The following is a 24065-nucleotide window of genomic DNA, read 5'->3' on the forward strand; positions in this document are numbered from 1 at the left end:
ATAAAGGCTGAAGCAATGATTTACTAATATGTAAATCTGGAAATCTACAAAACACAAACTGCTTCTTTTTACTGGTTGAACTGTTTTCAACTTTTCCTCCGCAATATGAAGAGAAATAAATGTAAGTTAGACGGCAGGTAACAAAACAGGTGGGGTTATATGGTTAAGGGGCAGTTTTGCAGGAAGGAAGAACTGGTGTGAAAAAAGAAAGCACATGTGTATGTATAAAAAGAGGATTTTCAAAATCAAAGCAACAGATTATTTTCAGGTTACTGAAGTATGAGGTAGGCTTCCCAGTAGAACACAAATAATTTCTAGTAAAGCATGGCAAAGCATGAACACCCCCCCCCCAAAAAAAAATCCCTAACTTTAAGACAAAAGGAAATAGTTATTTCAGTTTACATAGATCTGCACAGCCCTGACTGCATGGTCTTGGTTAAGTGCCAGACAAATTTCATACATGGTCAGTTTCAAGATTTTTTACAGATATTGGCCTAATTCAAACATAATGATTTTAGGCCAGTAAATGATGGTCTATTAGAAAGATAGCGAGCTGTATGCTCTTGCACTTCTTCCTCTCCTTGCCTTACATGTCTGACTTTGGTGCCAATAACATGATTGGATCCCTAGTTTTACATCCTAGTTTGTAAGCAGGGATTAAACCACAATTTCCTGATTTGGATGTAACAGGAAACTGTACGTTTAAATCAGCCATACTAGGCACCAATGCTGGGTGTGTGGCGAGGAAGGGGGGGGGGGGAATGAGTGCATAGTTACAGGACTCATTCTCAAGCCAACAAATGATGGTTTATCATTCCAATGTCATTACATTCAAACCAGGTCATTGTCTCTAGTTGGGGGTAGAGAGACAAAGTGTAAGCAAAAATCACAGCCTTGTTCCTGACTTGGAAACCTTGCTTCAAGACGTGAAATAAAAACAAAAGAAGCTGACTTCTGTAATGTAGAATAATGTTCATATTTATAAAGAATTACTGGTGTGCATGGAATGCTTTCCAAACAGAGAAAGTGCAATATTATTCTAAAATAATTATTTGTACAGGTCTTTTTTTAAAAATAAAAAAGATGTACATGTAAATGTACATATAATACGCAATTCAGCTCCAGAGCAGCTGATGACAAAGTAGTAGGAATATCCCATATATTCTAAAATTTGAAAAGGACAGGAGAGGTTGAAGGCAACTTCTATCTCTGAATGCAATCCTTACAGGTAAGATTTCACAGGAAACCCAACCCTCATTCTGCTGTCTGCTGGCAGTGATGCAGTTCAAAACCATTACATTACTCATGTCGTCCCAAAGTGTGGGAGCTGCCAAGGAGCATCTGCAATGCACTGCAAAGAATCCAAAGAGACAGTGATGCACTAGACATATCCATAGGGCCCTTTTAATGTAGGTCATGCTTATCTGACCATACGAAAAGACACAGTGGCATATATTAAAAGAGGGCCATAGCTTGCTGTGAAGAAGTGCTGCTCCTCAGGCTGATATCACCCATTATTTACTTGCTGTGACCATTATATGGGAGGAAAAGAGCAAGATAAAGGCAGTAGTGGCTCTGGAGCTCTGAACTAATTGATTAGCAATGAACATGCTACGTTCAGTGGCTGATGTATTGGCAAATACAACTTTATTAATTTTTTTCAGCTGTGCAATTTCCCATCATATAAAAGCAAAAATAAGAGGCAACATCTATTTCTGAAAAGGACTTGAAGGATCAACATTACAATTAAAAGAACATTTCCTACAGCCCTTGAGAAAACCAGTTTCTAAAGCAAAAAGAGTGTCACAGTGGGCATGTGACTGTTTCCTTAAATATGCATCAACATTTTAATGCAGTATTTAAAGAAATAGTCATATGCCCACATAATTTCCATATGGGCACCCAAAGCTGCACAGGTGCTGAAATCTGAATTTAAATTAAACCCAGGAAAAATATATCACACTGCAAATATCACACTAGATTAGAAATAGTACTTCCAGCATTTCCCCTCTGAACTATATTGTTAGCAGGGGTGTGCCTTTGATTCAAGGAAATCCTGAATTCCCAGCCAAATCAAGCAGATTCAGAGCTCTTCCAGAGCTAAGCGGGTGTCCTTTGGAGACTCCTGGCCCAAACCAGGCTGCTCCTGAAGCCTTGGAGCCTTCTCTGAGTTTTCACAATCCCAAATACCTCAGAAAGAATCAGAATGTCTCTTTAAACAGTTGCACCAAGGTCAGGGGAGGGGGGCATTTATTAAACTGATTTTGCACTACTGTATTCTTGTATTGACCTAGCTGAAAATGAACAAAAATGAAATGTGTTCATCTCAACTTAAATAAAACATTGAAGGCAGTCTTTGATGGTAATATACATCAGGTTAATAAGTTTGAACATATTTAGAATCATAGAATTGTAGAGTTAGCAAGGGTCCCAAGAGTCATCTAGTCCAAACCCCTGCAATGCAAGAATCTTTCACAGCACATGGGGGCTCGAACCCATGACCCTAAGATTACAAGTCTCATGCTCTACTGACATGTATTAGGTTTGAAAACAGGAAAAAGACACACAAAAAGACAGGAGACATTGATTGCTGTATCTATGCAGTGTTTGTATTTATAAAGTTAATTATATAAGCTCTCTATTAAATTTTTTGGTCTGATGCATTCTACTTTAAAGATTTGACGGATGACATTGGCTTCTTTTTTCAGAACCACTTTTCTGATGATGGATGTCTCTTAGCTGTCCACTCTTTAATATTCTATATTTCTATGAGATCTCTCCCAACATTAAATATATAACATGTGCACCACACTTGGATGTGCAAAATGCACTGGAACTGTATTAACTGAAATTTTCCTAGGGCTTGCAAATACTTTTCATAAAGATATTCCAGTGGGTTTTAAAATGATATTGATTAATTTAAATTAAGACCAGTTATCTAGCATTGCCAACCCTACCTGCGCAAACTGTGCATCAAGGATAAAGAGTACTCAGCAATTCTGTTTAAATAGCTTCTCCAGGATTATTACAAATGTTGCAGACTCCAGCTGAACTTAAAATGTTCAAGCTTTAAACATTAATTTACTTTGACTACGTGCATGCCACACTGAAAGACTTTTGTCTGGACTGAAACATGAAGTATTAATACTGAACATGTGCATTCATTTCAGGTCAATAGCCATTCCAACTTCCAGCAGGTGGGGAAAGTAATGTTCTCATTAAAATGCATGCTATAGAGGTTCAGTATGCTATCTACCCAAAACAGTAATCAAAAACGGTGGTGGCATTGCAAGGCAAGTATTAGATATACCAGAACTAGCCTTTAATTGCCCCATCCCATATCTGAGGAGAATAAGACCCAACTAATTTAGATAGTTTCAATGAAATTCTGAAGGTCATACTTTGGGCTTCCATACTAGTCTGTATCTACCATTATTTACAAATTATTAGCAAACAAGTCAGTCAAATTTTACTCAATTATCTGGAAAGAAAGGTAGTTCATCTAGTTGATGAATGCTGCACAACAGCTGCTGAGCCACCATGGCAAGACACAGAGGCTTTTTAGTAAAAGGGAGAAAGTCTTATAGGAGCTGGAAAAGAATCAGGAAAAAGGTAAGACGCACAAACTAATAACTCCTTAAGTATCTATTGCTACTGCCATAAATGGAAGGAAATTTCCTTTAAGACAGCAGCAGTGGTTCTCAGAGTTAAGAGCTGCTGTGCCCTCCCCCCCAAATAAAAAGCAGAAGCCTATCGAAAGACTCCTTGAACAAACAGAAAATATATTTGGAAAGTAGATACAGAAGAAGTAAATGAATTCAGTTTCTGCTGAGAGTAACATAGCCCTCATTCTTGAAACAAATTTGCTTTGTTTGAGGCAAAAATGGCTAATTTAGAAAAGCTGAGATGCAGTGGCAAATATGCAGACATAACCTTTGGGGTTGTAATAGGAGCCCCTGTCCCATAATGACAACTCGCATTTCACAGAGAAAAAAAGGCCACGGAGCAAGAGGGCAAAAAGAGAAGCAAACCACTAGAAAAGAACCATTCTTAAGTGATTAACTGTTATTCTTGCATGGGAAGCGTCAGGACCTCCAGAGAGGCAGGGGTTCTGGTACAGTAGGATATTAAATAATTAGGGAGAGAGAAAAAATGCTGTTATTGGGCTTGTGGCTCTGCAATATATTTTTGGAAATCCTGGAAGAATAATTTAGGTTTCTAGGTAGCATGTTGAAGTCCACAATGAAAACTCCAAACTCCTGCCTTCAGAAATGGTACATGTTCAAAATGCAAGGCCAGACTGATGAGTAGAGAGAGGAGAAGGTGGTATTGGAAAGGAGGATTTAGATGTGATACACACTGAGAATAGTAACCCTGTGCACCAAAATGGATGAAACGGGAAGTACAAAAACACCGAATAAAATGAATAAAGTGTGTGTTTGTTTTATAGTCAAGCCTGTACAAAAGAGAGAGAGGGGAGTGGCTCCATTTAAACTGCATAGGACTAGATTACCAGAGTTTGAAAAGCTCTAAGCTTTGAAACCAAATTTATAGGGGTGGGTGACTGATAGGAAGTTCTGGTTCAGGATAGCTCATCAACTAGGGATGATCATTTAAAATGTTTTTAGTCATCTATGTTAAGATAGGATAGAACTTCACAACAACCATACAGAAATGACAAAGAATAAAGGGCCACAGGAAAAACTGCACACAGCAATATAATTAGGAGTTGGACACAAGGCAATAGTAGAAACCTCCAACCCAATAAGGTGTAGTGGAGTACTACAATGAAACTTCATTATGTCACTCCAAATTGGTTCGATAGAGAAAGCACAAATGCTTAGTTCCAGTAGTGAACACTCGGACAATTAATGCACCATGAAAAGAACTGCTAATGTGCTGAAAATAAGAAAATTGAAGACATTGGTGAGCTATTAATTTACTGCTGCACACCAACAGTTTCCCCATGCCATATTAGTGCATCCCACAATACAGTGTAAGAGGTATAGATCTGAGTTCTAGCCAACACACATGCAAAAACACCCACCTGGGATTGAGACCACCTACTGGGTCTTTGCATGATTTACTGCTCTAGCACGACCTCCTTCTAAATGGAGTCAGCTTAAGAAATTTTCCTGCACAAGTCAAAGATGGTAACCTTCCATTAAATACACAGAAGCCAACTGGGCTGGTAGCTGAATTGTACTTCAACCCTGGTAATGGGACAATGTCCTCCACAGCATCTGATGGCAGCAAGCAAGGTGTGTGGCACACACAATTCTTGCTGCCCTCATTCACTGCATCGTCTGACTCCTGCTCTACCTGAACGATTTCTGCACTGCAGCAACTGTACGTACCACATGGGCCGAGCAACATAGGTGCACATGTGATACAGATAGGAGTCTGGGGACAGGGTTGGTTGCCACTCTTCCTGCATGGTTGGTCAAGGGCCTTTCCCAAAAGGTACTGTTTGTGATTCACTGGGATAAGGTGCTAAACTAGGCCAGTAGCAAGCAAGAGCTGCTGCCACCAGAGTGCTGGCTCAAGAGAGTGACACCTAACTCTGCCTGAGTTAGGTATTAGGTATTGTGCCTCTTCAAAGGTGCAGTTGGATCATACAATAAGATGCAAAGATGCAGCAGAAGCTGCCCTCAAAGAATGCTGCCTGTTGCATTACTGCATGAATCAGTGGTCCAGATTTGCTTGCTTCTAATCAGGAAATTCACACAAATCACAGGCCATTTTCCTCCAAGGACAATTTATTCTTATTCTTATCCACTTAAAAACCTTTATGGCTGTAAAAGGAAAGTTTGCCTCCGGATTTAAATCAGAAAAGTATGTTTCAGCTATCATGAGTTAAGGAAGCTATACAAACATAACAGACTTAAAAATGTTATTTGTTCCAAGTCTACCCTTGCAAGGAGCTCTAAATGTAGTTCCAAGAAGAATGTTGACATTATTGCCTGAATGATATGGTGTGCAATGGCAGTTTGCCTGAAAGCCAAAGTGAAATATTGTCTCTCCTCAGATACTTATAAACCTGAAGTTCCAAACCAAAATGTCACTCTTATGTTTTCCCAGTCTTCTTAATGAGAATATGCTCAGTCTTCTTAGCTTATTTGAACACAATACATGCCTTTATAATCATTTTCACCAAGAAATTATAACATGCATCTAATAGATCTACTTTGGTATTGAATGCTGAAGGAAACAGATTTTTGGCATGGACATTGCTTGGATAGCACTGAGTCTGAACAGCTCCAAGCTTCAAGGAAGAGAAGTATTTTTCTGGCAAAAGAAATTGAGACCTTGGGACTTGAGCCAGGAGTTAAGCAAGTGAATTGTAAGTGAAAAAGTTCTCTCTCCATTAGGGATTTTTCTTTGCTCAATAATAAATGGATCCTCTTCTTTTAAACTTTCCATTTTGAGATGATCCAACACAGCAAACACTAGTAAAACACAAAGTAGAACCAGGGATGCAGCCAAGAAGCTAGAAGCTGTGGATTGCAGGCCTTCAAGTTATTAGAAAATAAGGATATTCTCTAAACTTATGGACTCACAGGAAAAAATGTTACTCATTTCTGAGTATGCTTCTTCTAAAGCAGAGGTTAGGCAAAATGGCATCTAGGAAGTATCTTGAAGTTAGAGTTTTCTATTTAAAAACTGGTTTCTGAAAAGATTATGGGAAGGGGAGGAGTTGCTCCACCATGTACTGTTCTCATCAACCAGTTTGGGTAGTTCAGTGGCTCATGCTGTAATCTAGAAATGTTTGGAAGCTGACGACCAGTCCAAAGAAGACATGCAGAACTGGACAGTAAATCATTCTTGGAACACTCTGCAAATCCAATTATGGCATGAAAAAATTAACATCAGCTACAACTAACAAGTCCTAGCAAATGCCTTTGCTTCAATTGCAAAGCCTGTGAAAACCTGTAGATTGAAAAGAGAACACGGAATGTAACTTTTTATTTTTTAAACTAGGTTCAAGGAATGAAAGTGTCTTTATAACCTGCATCACACTCATCTTCAAAAAGTGAGGCAGAGAACTAATCCACTTTTAAGGAATCTAATTCCTGTACTCTGTATCCATTCTTACAAGAAACATTGTCAGTGGTCATGTATAAGAATACCATATAGCACTACCCACTGCAGTACAAAAATAACCAATGTTTGATAAAGTTTCAGGGTTTATTATTGTCTTTAATACTCATCTGACTGTGTATTGACATTACCTAACTAAACAGATTTAGAAAGGCTTTCATTCAAAAACAAGCAAACAAACTACTTTTGGCCTATGCCACTTCAAGTTGCAAAAACCAAAAGCACCATATTACAAATTCAATCCCTAAATCACCTAGAATTAAAGCCAACTCTATCTAGAATTTTAAAATGTGCATGGCTCCTGTCAAACCTTTAAGCTATTTCAAATACCATTAAGACAAATTCATGAAGTCAAGTTTATTGTATGCTGCGTACCTCAGAACCACACAAGTACTTTTAATTTACTTGTGAAGATATTAGCCCCAAAGCAGTGCTGGGATCACTGCTGAAGAAATAAACAGTACATAATACATCACTGCTGTAGAAATAAGCAGTACATAACACATGCAAAGCTATACAAAATAAATATTATGCAGCATCAAGGACAGTGTCCTTTATTTGGTAGACGACATAGGTTCTGCCAAATATTTAGCTCATGATTCCAGAAAGCATGTCGTCTGCTAACTTATCTGTCAATTTGTATCTCCCAAAGTGTAATTTTGAAAAGGGAGGTCGCAGCAGCTGCAAAATAGGACCTTTAATTGTTTCTCTGTCTCTCTCTCTCGTAATAGCTTTTCTCATACAGGAAAGCAACTTTCACAACTTGCGTACCTGGAAAAGATGAAAAAATATGCCATACCTGGTTGTGGGTTATGGGGTTTTTGGTAAGACGACACACCAAGCCTTTATGGTAAGTGAGACACAACTGTTTGGTACTCCCTATTCCCAGCTTATCAGCAAGAACCACTAGCTAACATGGATTGTAATGAAAAAAAACTATATACCACTCTGATTGGACAGAGAAAGTCCAATCTAAAGCGTGTTGCTAACGTCCTAACACCAGAAAGCTTTATTTGGATACAGACTCTTTTCATGAATGAACGCTTTCGAAAATTGCACATAAAACAATGAAGCATCATTACCCAGCCATATTTATATTGAGGACATAGTGCAGGAAACTGTATCATTTGCAGTCTCAATGTCTGTAATTGTTTCATCCCAGTTTTGATAATAAACTGCCCTAGTAAAACAAAATGCAGATTAATAAGTGGAGAAACTATGCTAATTACCAACTTCTCAGATGTCATGACATACTATTCATAATTTGATCTAAACTTTTGATTGCTTATTTATGCAAGAAATTATGTAAAAACAAGAAAATATATCTGCCAGAGTGTTTAGAAAGGCTAAAGACATGCAATATTGTTTAATTCATAACAGTACAGCAATTTAAATGGAACCTTACTACTGTTTAATAGACGCCACCTGGAAAATATGAAGCAGCCTCAGCAATGTAAAAGGCTGTTCATAAGCTAGGTGATTATTTCTCATTTGATCTATTATGTGAAAAATACTGAAAATTAAATCTAATAAAACTTAATCTTTTTAAGCAAGTGTTAGTGCTTTTTGAAGTCTTCATGAGCAAGATCTTCTATAAAGGCCTATTTTAAGTATGGATAAACAGTGCCATCTTCTGGCAAGTAATTGTATGATTCCTAGAGAATGAAATAGAAAGTATCTGTGTAGGATAGCCAATGCTCCCAATCTCAGATCCATGGTTAACATCACAAGATAAAAATTATCCCTGTAAACCTCAATACAGTCATACCTCGGAAGTCAAACAGAATCCGTTCCGGAAGTCCGTTCAACTTCCAAAATAATCAAAAATCAAAATGCAGTTTCTGATTGGATGCAGGAAGCTCCTGCAGCCAATCGGAAGCCGCAGAAACCCCATCGGATGTCCGGCTACCAAAAGAACGTTCAAAAACCAGAACACTCACTTCTGGTTTTTGATCATTCGGGAGCCGGAACGTTCGACTCCTAAGGCGTTTGGGAGCTGAGGTACAACTGTAGTGGTTAAATACTATATACTTCTACTGCTATAATTGGGGTGTATGGGGTGTTAGGGGAGGGGTAGCACCTCTGGTGGGTGACACATCATGCTCCTTCTGGGGTGGTATGTCCACCTTTGGTCCCCACCCCGCACTCAGCTCTCACCTGTGGCTCCTAGAAGCTGTCAACATGCGACAGCAGCCACACCCTAGGAAGGGCTCCAACTGGCAGGCTAAACCAGGTGATAGTAGCCAATGGGTCTGAAACCCTCAGTGTCAGTGAGTTAGGGGCTTCCCCTGCATGCGAAGACAGGCTCCAGTGGATTGAGCGGACGAGATGAATAGTGCACGTGCTAGGGAAGTGAGGGGGAGATGGGGCTCGTCAACCTGGAAAGTTAGCCCATCTAGGAGAAGGAAAACTCTGGTCCTAAACCTCTGCGGGATATCTTCAGGAAAAGAAATGGCTAAGGAATAAACTCTACACAAATCAGGAGTGGAGTCCCTAAGACAGTTTGATTGTACCTTGTGTACCTCCTTCCGCAACTCCTGCAACTAAGCTAGTGCCAAAGCAGCTTAAAAGAATTGCTCTGCTTTCCTCAGCAACACCAAGAGCAGGGTCAGGACCTCTGTACATACACACTGCTCAGGCTTGCACCCCAGGGAGGTCACTTCAATGCTGATAACCAGTGGTTTGACTTCACCCCAGAGGCACATCCATTGTCTTTTGAGAGAACTTAACAATATTTAACACTGCTCTTAACTAAGACTTTAGTAGCTGCAAGGCTGGTTAACAGCAATGCCTTGCTAACACTAACCGTAATTAAAATGGGTGGCAATGTAAGCCATAATTACCATTAAGAAAAAGTACTGTCTGAATGAGAACAAAAAGGAACACAAACTTTGACCCCCCAAAAGTAAGCAGACAAGAAGGTACATGGGATATTGTAGTGCTGGAAAAGGATCAGAAAAGCGCAACTAAAATGACCAAGAGGCTAGAGCATTACTACATTTCGAGCTTTTTAGTTTTGAAAAAATGGCAAGTGAAATAGAGGTGATTAAAGCGTACATTGTGGAGAGAGTAGATGGGAAGAAAAAACCCTCTCAATACTAGAACCTGGGGATATCTAAGGAAGCTGAATGTTGGAAGACTTGGGACAGACAAAAGAAAGTACCTCTTCACACAGCACACTGTTAAAGTATGGAACTTATTTCCAAAAGATCAGAAAAAGTCTTGCAGAATAAAGACTATTCTGTGGCTGCTGGCCACAATAGCTATGCATTCCCTCCACTGTCAGAGACAGAATGCTTCTGAATAGAGTTGCTGGGAATCACAAGTTGAGAGAGTACTGTTATGCCCAGGCCTTGCTCATGAGCTTCCCTTAGGCATCTGGTTGGCCACTGTGACAATAGAATCCTGGACTAGAAAGGCCTTTGGGCCTCATCCAGCAGGGCTATTCTTATGTTATTAATCAATATTGCTAGAAGGGCAAAATGGTAGCTGTATGGTATTATGACAGACTGCCATCTACATGCACTCAAAACCTTTCCTGGGAAGTAGGGATCTGTAAGCTATTGTTTATGTCTTTGTAAAGGCAAGACAGACTGCTGCAATGCTCTCTAAATTAAACTATCCCTGATATATACTGAGAAACCACAGCTGGCACAAAATACAGTGGACTTGAGAGGAATGAGAAGACTAACATGATTGTATTACAAAATTCTCAGCACCAGATCCAATTCAATGCAATAGTTAATTGCCAGACAGGTATCAGTGATGTAGGCCTGGCATACCCTGGCATACCCTTCTCGTTACAGGTCCATGTTCCATGCAGATCTAAAGAGAGGAGAGATCTTACACATGGGCCCCTTCCATTTAAATGGAAAGACCAGATAGGGCATGGAGAAGAGATTTTTCATACTTGGCTTACTAAACAAGATATCATCCAAGACCTACCATAACCTAATTCTGCAGGTATTTTATACTTGATTGTCTTTGCTTTGTTTAAACACTATTACTCAGATATGAATCCCACTACACTCAATAGGATTAACTCCAAGGTAAGTGTGCACAAAACTACAGTCAAAACCTAAAACTTACATAGCCCTTTCCAAAGTCATAGTAATTAAGAGCTGTGAATTATGGAAAGTGAGAAAGGGCAATTGAAATATTTCACTGGATCTAACATTGTAAATATATGCTTTGCACAAACTGATTACAAATCATCCTATGATTACACTCATAGGATGCTTTGATTTATTCTCCCTTTTTCACCGACAGGTAAATCCTACAAAACCTGTAAAGCAGGACGATGCCACACCAAAAATAAGCGACTATATTAAAAAAGCTGAATACAATTTAGGATTTCAGTTTAGCAAACAACCACAGTACAGAACAAATGAGCAAGCATGTTTTGCCCCTGAAATCTAGCCAATGAACTTTCAAGGTCTGAAGGTCTTAAAAATATATGAGCATCTGTCTTGCATTAAAAAGCAAGCCAAAAAACCTCACTCCTTTATATTGCAATACCTTTTACTAATCAACAGCAATTCACTTTTGGCTGGCTGAAGTCAAAAAGCTATTTATAGTCATCCAAGACAAAGTTGCTCTGCATTGTAAGTAGACCCCGGTGCCAAAGATTTGACAGAGAAGACAAATGTCAGTGTCTTCTGCTCAGTGGGAGTCTCTCTCTCTCTGCTTTTACACAAAATAATGCTTCATTGTGGTAGGGCAGAAATGCCAAAATACTCACAAGCATGCAATTGAGTGCAAAGCTCAAACTGCATTCATCCTATGCTGGCAACTAAAAACTTTAGTCTTTGACAAGCCATCCAAGTCAGCAACAACATTTAACTGACCTTCCAATCTGTGTTTTGCGGGAAAGCAAAAGATTCCAGATACATCCCAAGGTGAGTAAGCTAAATGTCAATGAAACAAAGAACGCTGCTCGACAGAAAAATGGGCTTTACCGCAACAAATCTGGCAGGCTGCCTTCGAGAACTTATAGCAATTTTGTGCAAATGTAAGTAGCATGTGCACCACCTCAAACAGAAAATATTTCACTTCTGGAGTATTATTCACAACTAATTGGAAACTAGGTTGCTGGAAAAGGGCACAGCAACCCTACAGCCGTTTCAGAAAGAGTCTGTAGTGGAGGAACTACCACTCTCAAAGTCTTACCAAGAATTGTTGTGGCCAGACAAAAGGAATGGTGGTGGCTTCAATGTGGGTTTGTTTTTCACCTCACCAGTTTTCCCTTTTTAAAATGTTCCCTCCAACTGTTTGCAATGGGAGAGAAAATCATGCCACCATCAAAGGTGGCACAGTCCCTCCCTTCCATTTCAGATATGTGACTGTAATATCTGGCACATCCGAATTCTACCCTGATCCACACTCCCATTTTGGTCTTACTGCCCTCGGAACACATAAGCAACAGAGGTAGAGCTTTTTGCTGCAGCAATGCGAAGGCCTCCAACCTCTGACAGCGAAGAGGGATGTTCACACTGTACAAAAGCCGGTCGGGTTCCTTTTCTAAGAGCTTAGGATTGGTCCAGGAGAAAATCAGTGTGTGAATTTTGCAACACGCTGAAAATACTAGCAAACCAGTTAATTAAAGTAATCCATTGGAAATATGCATCTAAGAAATACATTATGTCAAACTGTAACACTCCTGCAGCTCTCAATAATGTATTTGCTATCAACACTAGCTTTTTCAGAATTTACTACAAATAGTTACTATTTGTGGGAAATTTAGAATGAATATAAGAGCCCAAGGATCAATCTAGTCCAGAATTCCATTTCCAATGATAGATGTTGTTGTTCGGTAGTTTTATTCATGGAAATGACTTAAATTGACTTATAGACAAAATTGTCAATTGGGCATGAAGGAAAAAACCCTCAACCGTTTCCCCCACTCATTCTAGCATGCAGGAGAACACTGCCCCTGAACCTGGCTGTCATATTTAGCTAGCATGGCTGATACCCACTGATAGATCAGACTTCCTTATGTTTATCTAATTTCATTTAAAAACCACCTAAACTCGTTTCATCTTGTGGAAGCAAGTTCCATAAAATAAATGCTGAACAAATTTATTATCCATTCTGAATCAACAGCCAATCATTTGTGATTACAGTGGTACCTCTGGTTACATACTTAATTCGTTCCGGAGGTCCGTTCTTAATCTGAAATACCACTTTAGCTAATGGGGCCTCCCACTGCTTCTGCTGTGCCGCCGCCGCACGATTTCTGTTCTCATCCTGAAGCAAAGTTCTTAACCCGAGGTACTATTTCTGGGTTAGCGGAGTCTGTAACCTGAAGCATATGTAACCCGAGGTACCACTGTAGTAGTGTCAAATCTTAATAATATGAGGAAGAATGCCCCTCCATATCGCCATAATTTTATAAGCTACAGTAATATGCTAACCTTCAGTCATCTTTTTTCTATGCTTATAGTCTTTTCTCCATAGGGAATATACTCTAACACTTCAATCACTTTGGTTAACCTTTTCTGCACTGTAGCCAGATGTACAATTTCTTTTTAAGGTGCAGAAATTAAATCAAATGTGACTGTACCATGGACTTGCATATGAGGAGTATTATATGAGGCATTTTATTTTCAAGCCCTTTTCAATTATCCTCAGCATGGAATTTATTTTCTTCAGCACTGCAGCTTAGTCACTAACTAAATGGTTTCATTGAGCTAGCCACCATGACCCCGAGAGTTATTTTCCTTGGGTGTTACCAACAATTTAAATCCTATTACCATATGTGAAGTTAGGATTCTTTTGTCCTAGTGTGCATCATGTTTCAACTGTTTACAAGGTGTTTCATTTGCCATTTTGTTGCCCCAAAACCCCCGAAGCTATATGTCACATTCTACAAAAGATGTGGGTCTTCAAATTGTCCTTATTAAAAGGGAAGGAAGAGTAGTGACTTACTTATGAAACTACTATTTGAAAGTAAGTATTATGCATCCAAGTTTCTAGGTGCAACTCCCTTAAAAAAAATTGCAGTCTACCTGAACAGAAAATATAATTTTAAGTTTACACGTATACATAAAGCCTAGTTTTATGATTTTGCAACACCAACACTAACCCAAATCAACCAAAATTATCTATTAGTAAACAGTCATTTAATGGTTTTGAGGTCAATCCTGTTATAGCAACAAGAAATTCAGGATGTCAGCAAACAACAGAAACAGGAAAGTCCCATATATTAAGAGTATGGAAATAAATTGTACAAATTATGCCTAACTCAAAATATTGAAATCAGTATCTTAACTATCACTTTAAAATTATTAGAGCATGCAAGACAGGCATTTTTACATTTTGGGAACACAGCTAGTAAAAAAAACAACCACAAAGATGTTAGCCAGTACTGCCACCTAGGGCATACTAAAGGTAAGTACAATTTAAGGTCTATAAAATGCCAGATATAAGTGGGGAGGAGATAAGAAACTCAGCAATAATCATTAAATGTTATTAAAGGCTTTACGACCAGTGGTATTTATAAAGCAGAACACTTCCACAAAATAATTTCTGAGTCAATGCCTACTTGGGCATTAACAGTTCCAACATAAAGCAACAGAGAGGAAGGAAGAGGTGCCACACCAACTAGAACCTCCGCTTCCCGGCATCTGAATGTGCCAGGGGAGCCAACATGGGCCCCAGGTTATGGGTGCCCAGTGAGTGTGACATCATGACATCACGCATGCCCCCCAGCCTCAGAACCTGACTTCTGGTGCTACTGGAAGTCGGGTTCCAAGGTCTCAGAAGGCCATGGACAACATCTCTGAGGTCATGCAAGGCCTCAGAGATGCTGTCTGAGGCCTTCCGAGACCTCAGAAGTTGCGTGTGGGGCCCTGCGGTCTGGGTGCTGAGCACCTACAACAATTTTTTCTGTGGGAGTTTAGACACCCTGAGCCCCCTATAGTTGGCGCCCCTGGAATGTCCAGTGTGAAAGCTTGCAGGGATGGAGACTTTGTACAGGGTATGCACAAAAATGGAATACTGATTGTGCGGAGTTCCAGGTTGCATGAAAGCCTTCATGCAACCCAGGCACAGACAATGGCTCCCTCCCTGTAGATATTTGTGCTATGTGTTAAGATGCCAAGGAACAGGGTTAATCAGTGTGTGCAATGTCAGGAGCATGACTACTCAGCATGTTGCTTATATTGGAACTATCATTGGAACTTGAATAGAGTTCAAGGCTCACCATTTCGGAAGGGATATCTAGTGAAGTGTTCCACATTTCTACAAAGCCTTACAAATAAGCCTGACAAAGCCCAGATCCTGATGTGATACCTGGGTCTGTTAATGAACTAGAAACGAGAGCCCCATACTCAGCTTGCTGCAAACCATGATCAGAAGCTTTACATTTCCCCCATTCACACAAAAGGAAATAATAAGCAAACATGGGTGTTTGTGAGACCAAGTCCCACCATAACACTACATTTATTACGCCTTGTCAGACAATAGTAGGAATTTCAAAGTTTCCTTGGAATCTCAGTATTCATTTTTTAAACATCCCCTTTAGCTGTAAAGATAATGTAATTAAATCTGTACTGAAGATCATAAAATGTGCCTTTTTTATTAGTAAATTTGATGGGTGCTTTCTCCTGCATAGGAGATATACAACTATAGTTATAAGTTCTGTCAGACAGGTCAGACCCAGTTTCACTACAGGAGAAAAACTAGATAATCTTCAAGTCTTTCTAGTTTCGCATGTCTATAATAAGAACTTCCTCAAAGGCCTGGATTTATGCTACTAGAAAAAGCCATCCTACAGCAAATGAAAGTCAACTCTGTTCATTTTGTAGATATTGGGTGATATTAAATAATATTAAGACACTAGAAAGCATGGCAGCATATTCAAGCTCCTATACAATCCTGAGCTCAAATGTGTCAACCTGATTACCTGTAATTCTGTATCCATATGCAGCCAGTTGTCCAGCCATGTATTCTCCATCTGAACTATTATGAGAACATCCCCATGTGCGTATCCAAATTTTCTGTACACCAGGAATGACACTGTCAAAGAAAAAGGCAAGGAAAATAGGTAAGAGCATTCATTTCATTTCATCCACATCAGAAAACAAAGCTCTGGCCATTATAACATACTACCACTTAGGATCTGTATAAGGCTATGATGACCAGTGCTCACAATATCCTTCGGCAAAGAAATTACTGTAAATGTATGATTTGCTGAATGTTTGTGTGCACTGCACAAAGTGAAAATATTAAGCATAGGCTTTTGATCCAATAGTGAGAAAATGATAAGCATGGGAAAGAAGATGGACAAGGATTTTATTCCTGAAATGCTTGAGAAAAGAGTTAAATCATAAAATGTTAACAGAAGAAGTTATCCAGATTAAGGTAGGAGGACAGCTAAAGGGATACAAAGATATTGTTACAAGTACTGCTCCTACTGTATGAAATACCAAGACTGAATAACAGACTCAACAGGCACAGCAATGCTACAGTCACATACTGTAGTAATGGCTGTGGAGTGTTTGCAACATCCTTCCACTGAAGTCACTGGGAGATTAAGTTGTTCAAGACCCTCTTCTGCTGTGAATATGTTCATGCAATCAGGGGGGTTAGAAATCATCACAAACACTCCTTTCCCCTGTGCTGCTCCATTTTCAGGCAGAACTCTGCTGGTGGAGCAGTCAGCCAGCAGAGCTTTTCTGCAGTACCCAATGGCATTTCTGCAGGTGTGTTTTCATCCGGTGCTTTCTGTCTCATCATAGGACCCCCTAAACTCATGAACAAGTAACATGGGATTGCACAAGTCATAATATTTTTTAATGCAATTTAGAATAAGCATTAAAACACATCACAGCTAAAACAATAAATAGTAGCAACTACATGTTGGAGGAGTGTGCCTTTGGGGGTGAAGTCAAACCACCAAACTTCTGGTTAACAGCCAGACACACTGACCCACTGTGCTACAGGAGGGCTCATGCTCTCTGTAAGAGGGTAATTCACCACCCTTTAATGTAAGGTCCCTATCTACACAAGAACATTAACAAAAGCCCGACTGGATCAGTCATAGTCTGGCATCCTGTTCTCACAGTGGCTAACATGAAGACTATGAGAAGTCTGCAACAAAGGAAGTATAATGGGCTACTTGTTTAGCTTTATACTCATAGACTCATTTTTCTCACTTACAAAGGACAAATGTCCTGTTACTTGAAATGCATGAGGTTAGAAAGAGAACTCACTATATTAAAACAGAATCAACCTAATATACACTGTAGTCTGTGTAGTAAAATATTTCAAGTCATTAATACGTTCAACAAGACTAAGACCTCAAGTTTTCAGGTTATTTCAAGTGTAAATCATTTAATCAGTACAAGTGCTGGTGTTTTCTCTCTCTCCACATTGTTGTTGTTTAGTTGTTTAGTCGTGTCCGACTCTTCGTGACCCCATGGACCAGAGCACGCCACTCCTGTCTTCCACTGCCTCCCGCAGTTTGGTCAAACTCATGCTGGTAGCTTCGAGAACACTGTTCAATCATCTTGTCCTCTGTCGTCCCCTTCTCCTTGTGCCTTCAATCTTTCCCAATGTCAGGGTCTTTTCCAGGGAGTCTTCTCTTCTCATTAGGTGGCCAAGGTATTAGAGCCTCCGCTTCACGATCTGCCCTTCCAGTGAGCACTCAGGGCTGCTTTCCTTAAAAATGGATAGGTTTGATCTTCTTGCAGTCCATGGGACTCTCAAGAGTCTCCTCCAGCACCATAATTCAAAAGCATCAATTGTGTACATTAGTTATGCAACAAAAACCATCTCTCCACATAGGAGTGGCAAAAAACAAACATACCTGTCACTTGGGGGATCATCATAATCTGTTTCTACATTTTTTTGTGAATGGCGTTTTCGCACTTTAGGAATAACATTTTTTCTCCTGAACTGCAGGTCTTGCGGCTTTGGGTCTTGCTCTGAGATGATATCTTCAATGTCTCCAAGGAGGGAATCACAGACAGCAGGCATTTTCTATGAAGATTGAAGTACACAGTGTAAGATCAAGAACTGAAAAAACATACATACTATTCTACACAGCAAACATTAAAAACAATTCCTCATGTCTTTTTAATAATACAGCAACACAACTAATTTATTTATAAAACTGTTAACCCAATATTCATTAAAATACTTAAATGCCGTTAAGAGACCATACAGGTAGAAAAAATGACCCAATAATTAATGCATTTTAAACAGCAGCACTGAATCAAGCTGGGCATCTGAGTTTTAAATAAGAGTCAATGTGACTGATATTTCCATATATGTTGATGAAAGTTTATCTCATGGGTTGCCAACACTGCATCCACAGGCACACATGTGCAAACATATGCCTTCTCTATTGCTCATAGGGTCCACTCCCTGCCCCAGCCAAAATTAAGTTTGAAAGAAACATTCTACTTTAGTCAAGTAGGTTGTGAAGCATGTTTAGTTGTCATGTGTGCGTGTGATGCCCTTGACCACTTTTCCGGGTTACAAACTTGCCCTTTGGCCCAAAATGATTGGTGACACCTGGCTTATCTAATGCCAGAAATAAGGGTACCTGCCAGCATTATAACCAGTACATGTTTTAAGTAATATCTTAATTCACTATACAAGACAGTTCAGCAATTCCCTACAAACATTCCATGTGCCTTTTATCAGTTTGTAACAATAGATAATAACAGATTAGCTAAATATTTTACCTGGAATATTAGACCCTTTGAAATTTATCTAGTTCTGGGTCTTCAGTACACACATCCCTAGTTAGATGAAGTACTGAGCTCACAAACAGGTGCTACACATGTGGTTCCCATTCTACTCAGTGTCTGTATACACACAACTGAGTCTGAAATTTGCTGATAATGCTAATTAGCATCTCAGAAGATGTGACAGATATTTATGCTTGGTATGATGGCCCATTATGTTAAAGAACTAAGCACCCAGTAAAAACAGATGAATGCATCTTGTTCATCTGGGCCCTAGCTGTAAACCCACTATAGTTCTTTGCAATTTAAACTATAACCCAGCAACACTAAATAGCTTATTGTAACAACACTGTACCTTAACTTACTATTTTATCTTTGGAGTTCCAGCATTTTTTTATCCTGAAAAAAATCAAAAGGTTTTCAATCATAATTATACTTTCTATAAATCACCAAGCCTGAGGCAAATTGATATGTTTCTACAGATACTTAATAAATGATTCAAAATGCCTAAGTCATGGTTCCATCCAATGATATTTCATATATGTATACACAGACGCAACAGATTCTACTTTGAGAAAAACTGGGAATGAGCCTTGGGACTGCATATTCCTTCCACCATTTTCCTTAGTTTGGGGGGAAATGAATGAAAGAACTAGTGGAAGAACCTGCCTTTCTGTGACTCATTTCCTCCATGCTGGTATTCCTTCCTAATCCCATCCAACCAGCAGATGCAGGAATACACTGTTGTCTTATGGACTTCAGCAAAGAATGAATGAATAAATTTAGAGTATTTTGAAATTCTAAATAGTGTATTATAACATGTTTCCCCCCCTGAGGTTTCGATTCATGTAAGTGTGAGTGTGTGTTCATTTTCATCTTTGGCTTTAATTTAATAATAATAAATTATTAAGAAGCCTGCCTGCTAACTTGCGTTCACAAGTTCAAGACCTTTCTACTGGCTGATACAGATATATGATGGAAGCTCGTTTTTCAAAACCTTTTTTTAGAAATGTAAACCTTTCCATGGGGGGGGGGAGAGAGAGAGAGAGAGAGAGAGAGAGAGAGAGAGAGAGAGACTCACAGCATCTTGTCGTGGAAAACCTTACATTCCACAACACTACTGGATGCCTGCTTCTCTCGCTAGAAAACTGCCCGCTTCGCACACCAGCTGCGTCCTCGCTTTTCCTAGGGGCCACAAAAGGCACCCTGGATCAGACACGCAACTCACTCACACTCTCCTCCTGTCGTCTTCACACGTTTGTGGCTCGAACCCCAACAGCTGAAGTTAAAAACTCTACGGCGGACCCCTCAGTCCCGCCAAAAGCCCTCAGCCGCCTTCTTTCACTGGGCAAAGCTGCGAAAAGGCTTTACCGCGAGAACCGGGGGTGGGGTGGCGTCGCAACCCCGAGAGGTGGCTTCTGTGAGGGACATTCGTGGCGGGGGGAGAAGAGGGAGGTGGGCCGCGCTGCCGGGAAGAGAAACGGCTCGCGTCTGAAGGCGACGCCACACGTGAAAGCTGAGAGTGAGAAGCTAAAGGAGGAGGAGAAGGGGCCATATGGGCCCATTCTGACCGCCGCGCCCTCACTGCACGCTGCGGGCCGCTTTCACGGCAGGAAGCCGTCACTTAGCCCGCTCGCCCACCTCACCCGTCGACCGGCGGCAGCAGCAGCAGCAGCAACAACAACGAAAAGTTCACCTGCGGAACCTGACGCGTTTTTCGCCTCACATGGACGACGCCATGATGGAACGCCGCCCCTCTACGCAGCTAAACGGGAAGGGGGGAGGGAAGAGAGAGGCGGCCTTTCGACGGCGTCCGGTAAAGGACAAATTTAGTCCGTCGGCATCTTCGCGCAACGGGGAGAAGGAAGGACCTGGGAGATTCCCCCAAGTGGTGTGATTGGCTCCCGAAATAGAATCGCGGTCTGATTGGACGGGGAGAGCCAAGGAGCGTCCCGCCTTTCCCGTCACAAATTCTGGAGCAGCTTGAAGGTTAAAATCATCCCTTGCCTGGGTGTGTGCTGTTGTCTGTAGGAGGGCGTGTCGCTGTCGCGTCCCAATCACACACACACACACAGAGGTCTACTGAAGCATGCCTTTATATAGTAATTTAAAGGAACAGGTGGGAAATCACTTATTTAGGTTTGAAGCGGAAACTTAGCTGCGCCTGTTTTGTTGGAAGTGAGTTGCTGAAGTAGGTGGACTTCCCTAAGGTTGGGCCGTTACCGCCCAAAAACGCTCTACAAATGTATTGGCCAAAGCATAATTAAAACTGCCATTCAACACCTAGGTTATTTAGGACATTAGGGAGCTACATGCGATGAAACAGGTCAAACAGCAGCTAGAGCACAGGTGACACAAGTCCCGAGATGAAGACAGAAAACATGGTAGAGCACTTAATTGTGCCTACTGCCTACAAAAACATTATTGTTTAGAGAAGCCTAACCAAATGCTTCAAAAGTTGGGGTACTTTTAATGTTTTAGTATTTTAACTTTTGTATGGTTGTGAATTTTTCCTCTTTTTGTAACTGCCTTGAAGGTTGTTTTTTTTACAATCATCATAGAGCGTGTAAATTTTATAAAATAAAGGCAGAGAAGGGGACCTATTTCATTGCTTCTATTATTTTGAGAAATCTGCTACAGGACGGACAGACAGGCCCTTTTGGACCCTTGCCTTTCACAACTGATTAAAGCTAGGCAGGGCTTGGTGAATGCATCTCTGCACTGGGAGGTGGCAACAGCCCCTTGTGGGGGGAAAGCTACCCTGGATTTTATGGTATTTAACAACTACCATCCTGATGCAAATAATCTTTTGGTCAAAGTATTTGAGAGGGTCATGACAAATCTGCAGGCATTCCTGGAGGAATCTTTATTATCTAGCCCCATTTCAATCTGTCTTCAGACCCAACTTTGGGACTGATTCTGCCTTGTTCCTTGGATTTGGGATTGAACTAAAGTCTGCAACTGGTGCAAAGCATAGAAGCTGTTGCTTGTGGGAGACAAACTACCACTAGCACATACCTTTCTTTTAAGTTTTGCACTGGCTGCCAATATTCTAGGGTGTTGTACTAGCATAAGGCCCTAAACTACCTGAAAAAGCCCCTGATCCCTAGTTTGTAGGACTCCAAAAATCGCAGGAGCCACAGTAGCTCAAGAGCAGGGTTTTTAGGGTGGGTGGCTGCCTGTTCTGTGAAATAGAATGACTGAAGACACTTTTGCTTCAATACTTTCCTGGCTGGATAAATGGGAAAGGAGTATGTATTTTGCGTTGCTGAGTTTTGTTTAAATGTATTGCTTTTTGTGTTTTAACTATATGTTGCTGTTTTTATTGTACAACACCTTGAGATGATTACTGTTATTCATACCATTAAACAACCATGAGCAGCCCCAGTTTATACCCAGTCAGTTTCTTTTCGTGTTAGGAAAGCAGGGCAGCCCAACCACTGTGCAGCTATGGTACATTTTGCTCACGGCTCCTGAAGATACCTTCCCTGGTATACAATGCTTTGCCAAAGCCATTGCTGTAGCTGGGGAGGAAATGTAACCATACTGCTGAAGAATTTATATACCGATATAAAGCTTTATTGATTACCATTAAAAAATCTGTCAGGTACATACATTTGAAGAGTCAATATCACAGCTAGAACAGGTTATCTTTATAAATGCAAAGCTGTTTGGTTGTTTTGTTTTTACATTATTTTACAGATTTGTAGAACTAGCATACTATTCAAAGGTATATTAAGGTTAGTATTTTGCTCACACATTGGGGAAGTATGTAAATTGTACAAAACAGCATACAACATTAGAGTCCCCCTTTTTTTCATTCTACCCACAGAGATCCCCTTCATACCACCAAAGTGTTCATGCTCACAGCGCTTTTACTTTTTCTCCACAAGACAAACTTTAAATACTCTATTTTATTTACAGACCCACAGTAAGATTTTTCAAGAAAGTACAAACCAGCTATAAAATATTCTGGCAGGTTTTACAAATTCATTCCTATTGTACAAAACTGTTAGATGACTAAAGTTTAAGAACATACAACTTAAATAATCAATGGAATAACTATGCACATGTTTGTACACAAACACACTTAACACTGTTTAACAGTTCTTAATGTGTTGCCTTTTTCACACAATTATATTCCAAGGCTCACTCATACAGCTTTCATACTGTTACTCAGCCATTTAAATTGTGAGTGTTTATAGCAGCATATCAGTGGTACCAGAAAATCCACACATATATATTTAAAACAAACATTCTACTAATTTATTAATCATCAGATAGAAAAAATACAAACTGCTAATTCATCTAAAGTGGCAACATTTTACACAACTGTGTGTAAGATGTATGAATTGTATTAGTTTCAGAACACTTACCCTAAACCAGCAAAGTGTTATAAATTAAAATTCACTACAGAGGGTACTGACAGGTATGTTATTTACACTTTGGGTGAAATGTCAGCTTTGTATCAACTCCCAAAATTGGAAGCAGAGGCAACTAATCCACTAAAATAAACACAGTGTTCTGAATAAGTGAAGCTTGGCATAAATAGTATCCCTTACAGGAAGAAGCCCACAGTGCAACTCTAGTAGGCACTTAACACAAAGCCCCACTTCGTACCACAAAATGTTTACGTACCAGTTCTATTGCACACTGCGGACCATGAAACTTAACGTGTGTGTTTTTATTTCATATTTAACAAGTGACTTCCTCACGTATAGAATTTTAAAATTTCTAGTTCCTATGGCAAAATGGTCACCCTGATCCAGCTAAAGGTTACAGGCACGTGGAAGCAGATTTCCACACAAGTATTCCACAAAGTGGGTGGACAACTTCACAAAAATGTGTACAATTCCCAGCCTTGTCCAACACATGGGGGTGTGCGCATGTAGCTCTTTGGGGGTAGTGAAATCCCATCAACTGACTGTCCAGGAGGGAGACCAAGGAGCTGGATTCAATTTACCCTGTCCACTCTCCTCCTCTCTCTGTTAAACAGCTGGTCTACAGAACTTCAGTTTTCAAAAGGTTAGTTAGGGGTGTCCCAGATATGCTGTGTTGCACTTGGGCCACCATTAGTTTGTTTTATTTAGAATTGCAATACATTTTTATATAAAAACTCCTCCAAGATAGAGGCATGGAGAAGATTTCAAACATTCCACAAAAGCTTTGGAAGAAGTCCATCTCACATCTTTCTGTATTTTGCACTTTTTTTGCAATAACTATGACGGAACATACAAATTGAAGTCTCAAGACACACACTCTACGGAA

General features: G+C 40.0%; 1 protein-coding gene across 5 annotated transcripts in view; it reads right to left on the reverse strand.

The window, feature by feature from the left end:
• CDKAL1 (CDK5 regulatory subunit associated protein 1 like 1) overlaps positions 1-20592 on the reverse strand; it is a 234024-nt gene extending 213432 nt beyond the window's left edge. For 3 of the 5 annotated variants that reach the window (XR_008331530.1, XM_053396770.1, XM_053396767.1), the window contains exons 1-4: positions 20494-20579; positions 19163-19196; positions 17912-18084; positions 16007-16119 (exon numbers count right to left, since the gene is read on the reverse strand). Coding sequence is in view for 4 of the 5 variants with exons in the window: in XM_053396770.1 (XP_053252745.1) it covers positions 16007-16119; positions 17912-18081 (283 nt within the window). In the remaining variant the exon portion in view is untranslated. Of the gene's footprint in view, positions 1-16006; positions 16120-17911; positions 18085-19152; positions 19197-20493 lie in introns of all 5 variants that reach the window. The other 2 variants (XM_053396769.1, XM_053396768.1) reach the window with 2 other exon arrangements.
• Positions 20593-24065: the final 3473 nt, after the last annotated feature.

This window comes from Podarcis raffonei, chromosome 7 (genome assembly GCF_027172205.1).
Source record: "Podarcis raffonei isolate rPodRaf1 chromosome 7, rPodRaf1.pri, whole genome shotgun sequence".
Taxonomy (NCBI): Eukaryota; Metazoa; Chordata; class Lepidosauria; order Squamata; family Lacertidae; genus Podarcis; species Podarcis raffonei.